This window comes from Bombyx mandarina, chromosome 11 (genome assembly GCF_030267445.1).
Source record: "Bombyx mandarina strain Sakado chromosome 11, ASM3026744v2".
Lineage (NCBI taxonomy): Eukaryota > Metazoa > Arthropoda > Insecta > Lepidoptera > Bombycidae > Bombyx > Bombyx mandarina.
This window is the reverse complement of record NC_143218.1, coordinates 4,251,936-4,260,051: the sequence shown is the minus strand read 5'-3', so window position 1 is coordinate 4,260,051 and position 8,116 is coordinate 4,251,936. Positions and strand designations below refer to the sequence as shown.

General features: G+C 38.8%; 1 protein-coding gene across 1 annotated transcript; it reads left to right on the top strand.

The window, feature by feature from the left end:
• The first annotated feature begins 164 nt into the window (after window positions 1-164).
• LOC114244360 (uncharacterized) lies at window positions 165-7,383 on the top strand. The gene is made up of 2 exons (XM_028176142.2): window positions 165-507; window positions 2,720-7,383. The coding sequence occupies exons 1-2, from the start codon at window positions 478-480 to the stop codon at window positions 4,013-4,015; spliced, it is 1,326 nt and encodes a 441-aa protein (XP_028031943.2). The 5' UTR covers window positions 165-477; the 3' UTR covers window positions 4,016-7,383.
• The last annotated feature ends 733 nt before the right edge of the window (window positions 7,384-8,116 follow it).

Sequence of the window (8,116 nt, the reverse complement as noted above, 5' to 3'; positions counted from 1 at the left end):
TCTCATTTCATTTCATGCCAATTGATTAATTTTCGAAATTAATCAACTTCATTTCATTTCATTTTATATTATAATTTTTCGTAAAAAAAATAATTATAAAAGATTAAACTGTATGGTTTTATACCTTTTCCTTTCCAGTTAAAAAATACAACTACGATTAGACTACCGCAGCTGTCAACTGTCTGTCAAAAACAAACCCCACCGTCAAATATTTCGACAAAGATTACAATATTTCCAATTTGATAACATTAAACATTTACGTACACTTTTAACTTTCGCAATCATAATTGTTGTCATAATAGAAACAAATAATTAGACGAAGAATGTGCGCCCGTCCGGATTGATGTGTGAAACGCCATTTTGAAAAATCCAAACCGAAAGATTTCAATTACTACATAGGTACACGAAGAAGATTCATTTGAAATTGTACAAAAATAATGACGTGTTAAAGTCATACGGATATTTAATCGGAAAACAATGGATTTCTCAAACTCCGTAACTCCTCAAGTAAGTCAATTATTATACGCGATACCGTTTTATGCAATTGCTAATTAAATATACAAGATATTATGGTCGTATGGTGAACAGTTGAATAGTTCAAAAGAACCTTTAATTATGGAATGACTGTAGTATTTTAAAGTTGGAATTAAAACAAATAATTTTTGTTAAACTTAAATTTAACCATAATATTTGATCAATTGATAATGTGTATATCTCATCATCTATATCAGGGTGGCTGACAATATTATAACGCTCATTGCCACTTGTTGTGGTTTCAATATTTTTTTTATTGTTTAGAGGTGTAGACGAGCTCACAGCCCACCTGGTGTTAAGTGGTTACTGGAGCCCATAGACATCTATGACGTAAATGCGCCACCCACCTTGATATATGAGTTCTAAGGTCTCAGTATAGTTACAACGGCTGCCCCACCCTTTAAACCGAAATGCATTACTGCTTCACGGCAGAAGTAGGCAGGGTGGTGGTACCTACCAGTGCGGACTCACAAGCGGTCCTACCACCACCTAACAATTCACGAATCTGAACGAGAAAGTAATTCTCTCAGTATTTAGAGCTTATATTTGATAACGACAACCCAGTTCCTAGTTTGACTACAATCAAAACTATAGCAAGGCAAAGTCCAGACTACTTGCCACATTTCTTTTATTCTACCCCACCTGGACTCTTTATACGGTTACAATATTAGTATGTTGTTGATCATTTTTATCTCACAATCTGGATTCTATAATGTTAGACTTTGAATAAACTCAATAGAATAACTTCCCTGTTTAAATACTCAAGAGTTTGACATTATGATAACTTGTCTAGCTAATTATTACCATTATTAGAATACCATATACTGTTCCAAAAAGTGTTGAATAGTGGGTGGTGTTTCGATAAAGACAGGTTCTGTATCCTTTCGTATTTGTGTGGTAAAGTAATTATGTATTTTACATAGTCAAAGAGAGGTTATTCATTGTCATATGAAATTTAGCTTCCACCCTCTGTGTGTAGTTATAAAAACTTTGTAGACATACAGTATGCATAGATTTAACAAAAGCTGATCTAATTTTATGCTTAGCAATATGTTATTCAAACGTAGATTTTCTATGGTTGTGGTTCGTAAATCTGGTAACTTTAATAGTAATGTTGCGCTGTCCACAATAAAATTCTAAGAATGTTGGTGAATTTAGCGACTAGTGCCGAAATCTACCCTGAGATATAAAAATTGACACTTTTATTGTAGACTTTCTATATTACCTTTCAAACTGGAGTACACAACTAATTTCAGCTTCATAGAGAATTGTCTTTGTCGCATGACATACGCTAAAAGTACCCTACTTATGTTGCTCTGCACTATGCCACGTTTACAAAGTTCACATAGGTAATGTGCGACAGAGATAATGCTATGTCAAGTTGGAATCGGCCAGTTGTCTCTTTCTAAAGGTTAATTTGCAATATTTATTACCGGGTACTGTACTGACTCAATCCACACAAGAACGAGGAGATTACTTTGTTGTCAAACACATACTTTGAAGTTGTTTCATTCAAAATGTGAATTCAGTTCAAGATAACTTGCTTTAGCTCAAAAAGTCTTGCAACGTCATAACCGATAGAATTTCTGTATAACATTCTTTTTCTTGTTCATTGCACCTTAAGAGGTTAAGGCTGGAATGCTTACTGTGTAAATATTGTCTCTTCAAACTGTAGGTATAACTGCTTCTCGGCAGAACTGGACAGAATGATAGTACTTTCTGTGCCAAGGTTAGATATTATGCAAGCGGTCTGATGATGATGCATGAGATCATTTACCTAGTTCCTGCCTGTAAAAGTGATTCAATGAGATCGTCAAAGTATAGTTCAAAGAAAAGTTGTGTAGTCGTGGCCTAAAGGATAAGGCGCCCGGTCCAAATACTTACTGGAGGTGGTTTTTACTGGTGGTAGATATCTTGTGAGTTCGCACGGATAGGAACCACCACCCTGCCTATTTCTGCCGTGAAGCAGTAATGCGTTTCAGTTGGAAGGGTGGGGTAGCCTTTGTACTGTAAAAAACTGAAGCCTTACAACTCACATCTCAAGGCTAAGTGGCGGCATTTACTTCATAGATGTCTATGGGCTCCGGTAACCACTTAACACAAGGAGGGCCCTGAGCTCGTCCAACAAAAAAATCTAGAACCATGCAGGTATGAAGTCAATAACCACTAAAATGTTGCATTACAGCTGCCGATGGCCATAAAACAAGAGATCATTCCACCGGACCCGCACCAGCACCCAAGCCAACCACCTTCCATTTCCGAGTCGACTCTGCAACAACCGCACGCCCTGAAGAAACCCAAAGACGAGGTGGTTAAATTTATAAGCGTAAACAGCGACGCGCTGACCGAGGAGCAGCGCGCCATGTACCAATCGGTGCTGTCGACGTGGAAGCCAATAATGTTTCCGAAAAGCGAAAAACGATATATCTGTCATAAATGCAATAAAGAATTCAAGAATTACCAGAACCTGTACCTGCACACCACGAGAGTGCACTCGACCGAGGAGGCGGCGGTGCTGTGCGACATATGCGATAAGACGTTCAAGAATAAACACTATTTGTACATGCACAAAATTAATAAGCATTACTCCGAAATTGAGAAATGCTACTGTCAGTTCTGCTTGCACGAGTTCAAGACGAGGAAGGCCCTCCAAATGCACGTCAAGAAAATCCACCCGAACACGTTACCGGAGCTGAAGTGCGTGGAGTGCGGCAAGGAATTCCAGGTGCCCTACAAGCTGCGGTATCACATGGAGTCTTGCATCACATCGAACAGGGAGAAGTTCATATGTCAATTGTGTCAGAAGCCCTTCAAAAATCATTTGAATTTGAAACGCCACATGCAGACCCAGCACACGCCAGTCGAGAGACACCCCTGCGTGTTTTGTCCGATGACCTTCAAATCGCGGCATCATATGAAGAGGCACGTCCTAAACATCCATCCGCCTTTAGAGTCGAAAGTTAACTGTCCGGACTGTCAAAAGGAATTCAAGAACGACCAGTACCTCCGTGAGCACATGCAAGTGCATTCATCGGCCGATTCTAAAGTTAAATGCGAGCTGTGCGATAAATACTTTCATTCAGCGATACGCTTGAAGAAGCACAAGAAGATCGTGCATCCGACCAAACCGAAACTGCGCTGTGAAAAGTGCGACAAGGAATTCGCGCATCCCCATTACTTGACGCGCCACAAGAACGCGGTGCACATGGAGATCGACGAGAGCAACTACGAGCACGAGTGCGAGAAGTGCGGGAAGAAGTTCAAATTAAAGAAATACTTGAGCAACCACCTTCAGAGGCACGAGCAGCAACATATGAAGAGGATCTCGAGAATGGTCAAAACCGTCATAGGTGAAGGCGGTGAACCGAATGTCGTCAAGAAACGGGGACGCCCGAGGAAGCAACGGGTCGAGATCGAGTTCATAAAGTGCGAGCCGGTCTCCAGCAGTGACTCTGACGAGACGGACTCCGAGTCGGAGTGAGAAACTTAACTTAAAGTGATAAACTGGTTTTTAACTGATAACATTTGAGTTAGTGAAATTTATTGGAATTTGGTGGAAGGCGTCGTTTGTGTCTAAGATTAGAGATTTTATAACAATATGGATGGTGGTGTTTTAACGTGGTTTGTTTTGTTACGTGTAAATAATAAAATGTGACCTAATCGGGAGCAATCTACCGAGTGGATTGCAAGTTCAATCTTGAATTGAAAAGAAATAATCCGATCGTAATTTTGTTTTTCGATGAGCGTGCTTCTGTTTCGAATCGCATTGAAGACTAACATCAAATCAGTTTAGTTGCGTGTCTAATGTTTGTTGTCTCGTCCACTCGCACCAAGTCATAAAGCTGTTGGTTAGTTATTATTGTTGATATTTAAAATGCATAATAAAGCAGGTCGTATAACGTGATCTCTTGCGGGATAACTTTCAGTAAGTCGCGGAAATGATTCTTTTTCAGTATTTTTTGTTGCACTAAAAGCGGCATGGGATGCGTCCCGGCACTTGACTTTTGAGATTTGCTTCGTGAGCTTCCAAGTTTGCTAAAGATGGGTCTCTTGTAGCCCGGGGCTTATTTAGGCCACATCTTTAGGGTCTTACGGATCGGTGCACGGGAATAAAGGCGTGGATACCGTTGTTTTGTCAATTTGCAACACCATAATGATCTCATCGTGCTCCGGCTTGAATAGCGTACTTTAGCACTAGGAGGTGTCTTTGCGAATGTCCATAGGCTGTATTTGCGAATAAAGAGGCAATTGTGTTTTTTTTTTCGTTTTTACTGAAATATATTGTTACTTTTATTGGCGTGCGTAAGATTTACTTTGGTGTTAGGCCTTGTTTTAAATGGACACTTGTTAGTATTGCTGCACCTTGAAAACAAATCTAGCGGGAATCTGTATGGACTGATGCTTTGTCAGCTCGACAGGAGAAGAAAGAGACGCGGAGGTAACATTGACTGCGGGAACGGACAGTGCTTATCTACCAGTCGTTTGATTTCAATGAATTATGATTGTTGATGTCAGAAATGCCCTAAAATAAGATCGCCTTGCTTCGTCCGTCATTAATAATACTATTGAGTCGGTTTTTGTTCACAATTTCATTGAAGTTCCTTGCGCGGATCTCGTAAAACTCACGGGAATGAGAAAGAATGCCTTTCGCTCAGTAAACTAACAATGTTTTTCGTTTTAGACTTTTAGCTATGATGTCTGGCGATGGTCTTAATAAAGCGGTCTCCCCGACATATATATAAATGCAGTTAAATGTAGTCAAATGATTTCTATAGTAATCCCCCATATAACACGGTACTCTTATATAACGCATTTTCATATTACGCGATTTCAGTCTCTCGTGTAACACGGGTATTCGCCCATATAACGCGGGGATTTCACACGTTATATTTTAATGTATGTATGTGCTGTCGAATTTATAATGATTTGTACAGTTGATAATTAATTTCGCGTGTCAATTGTGTCGTTATAAAATTTAATTAATTTATTAAATTTGTGTTCCTAGCTGATTTGTGCATTGATTATATTATATTATATTTGTATATAACGCGTTATATGGGATCATACAAGCGCGTTATGTGTGAGTATTCCTATAACGCGGAAGTTATCTACCGTCTTATAGGAGAGATTACTGTATTTAACTGTCAGGAAGATATTGTACTAACCCGACACTAGACTGGATGAGACGATTGGCGGCAATACAGTATTGGTGTTTAAATATTACGTGATAGACTCTATTTATTTGAATGAGAAACGTAATGTGTTTTTGTTAACGTTATGGAGGGTAGAAATTAGTTTTTTTTCCCTACCTATGCTGATAGCCTTGAGAGGCTATTTCAGCTTCACCCTAACATGTGGGTGAGCTCACGGGGCTTAAATCGGAAGTGTTGCTAGCAAGAATCTACCACCGGATCGGAAACGCGACCCACTGAGAAGATCCAGCGAGAAGCTCGGAGGACTGTCTCTGTGAATTAGTTCACTCGTCGAGCCCTTCATCGCAAGCGACGGGTTCGACGAGGACGGTGACCGGGAAATTAGTAACACCATCTCAGTGTATTAAAAAGGGTCCGCTGAAAGGGAGTTAGCTGAGGTGGCGCCACAGTAGCAAGTGGAAGGATATTACAAACAGCGCCATAAACTATTAGAGTAGGATATTAAATTAAGAACGAAAGAAACACTTCCTACTTCAATAGTAATAAAATAAACAGTTGAGATTTTAAATACTGTTTATATTTTAAGTACCTACAGAAGGCTCGAAAAACATTAAATTGTTCACTCCGGTACATTTCGCTCTGTTTGAAACTGCTATATTCATATCATTTCCACTTCCTCAACTAGCGCTATGTCGGTGAGTCTTCCAAAAACAACTAGCTGTTTACAGACGGACACTTCTTCAACTTTCTCCTCTATACAAGATGACCCTTTTTACTTCTACCCTCCATATTTAACACTCTTATTTGCTTCTCAAATCTTCAAATGAGGACGATTCTGAAGCGATCAGCTCCTTAGATAATGAAAATGTTCACGCGACAAGTTTTCTTAAATGTAATTTGTAAATAAAATTACGTATTGTTATTGTGAAAACATTCGGCTGTGTAATTGTGATTCGCTCGGGGAAGGAGTCGGGAACGGCAAGTTTATTTTAGGTTTTAAAACGCGTTGTTTGTTGACATTAACGGGCGTCTGGTGTAGTGGTAACTGACATGGTCACTACATACGGGGGTCGCGGGTTCGAATCCCGCCAAGGGAAGACATTTGTATGATAAATATAAATGTCTTTTCCAGGGTTATGGATGCATATTAAATATATGTATGTGTATAATAAAAATCTTACATTTATATCCGTTATCTGGTACCTGTAACACAAGTTCTTTACGAACTTATCACGGGACCAGTTAACGTGGCGTGATTGTTAGTAAATATTTATTTATTTATTTATTACAGTATTACAGTATTGTTAATGACTTACGGAGGTAAGTTCGCTACGGTTTAAGTGAATAATTAAAATAATTAATCTTACTCCATTGATATGATATTTTCTTCCAAAATTTAAACCTTAAATGTAAAGATGCAAAAATGTCACTTAGACCCAATAAGTCTTACTCCTCGCATATGTCCACACGTCTACAATGACGTTTGAAGACTCAACAGGACGAGGAAAGCGGAACTGTCATTGTCAGCCGAAAGGATCGCAATTACACAGCTCGGAATAAAATGAATTTTAAGTCAAATTAATAATGTTTAAAAATGGGAGTACAATTTAAATAATAAGCACTTTTAATTATATAAAATGTATATTTAAAAGGAATTATATTTGAAAATAAATTTACGCACATTTACTGTTTTTTATTTATGACTTTTTTATTACTTTTTTTAACTCTTTTTAATGTTAGAACTCTATCTCAAGATGGGTGGCGCATTTACGTTGTAGATGTCTATGGGCTCCAGTAACCACTTAACACCAGGTGGGCTGTGAGCTCGTCCACCGACCAAAGCATTAAATGAATAAATAACTAATGATTACTGCTATCCACCTCATATCACTCCAACCTGTACAAGTCGGAACTAAACAACTTTACATTTTTTTTTATCTAAATTGTATTTAGCAATAAATAAGAAACATTTCCGCAGTTAGCTATTCATAATATTATGTTATTGTAGCCTTGCCTTGCTTGGACCGAGCGGGCGGATATGTGAGGCGTGTATACACAGAGCAATCTTCGGTAAATGAGGGCTATTGCTCGATAGACCGACGGACTTACTAAGCTTTTGTAAATACAAGAGTCTTTTTAACGCGTTTATAATTATTAGTTTGGTATGTTTGCTTGTGACGTAACCGGCCATCGGTCGAACCCGTCACGTCACGAATCGTCGTGATTACGGTTCGGTGGGAGCTTGTGTTCGCTTTGAATTTTAACCAGATGATGTTCGCTTATATCGCCATTGGTAATCGCACTGCTGTTGCAATGAAACCTGATAAATTTGCGAGTTTAATTTATCCGCCATGAGATATAAGATCGAAGTCCTAGATTGAATTCACTCGATCAGTATTTACATGTCATTATGGATCCACCCGATCCAT

Excerpts from the sequence above, each read along its gene's own strand:
- LOC114244360 (XM_028176142.2), top strand. The coding sequence starts at position 478 with ATGGATTTCTCAAACTCCGTAACTCCTCAA. Across the intron at positions 508-2,719 it reads CAAACTCCGTAACTCCTCAA|CTGCCGATGGCCATAAAACA; the intron begins GTAAGTCAATTA and ends GTTGCATTACAG.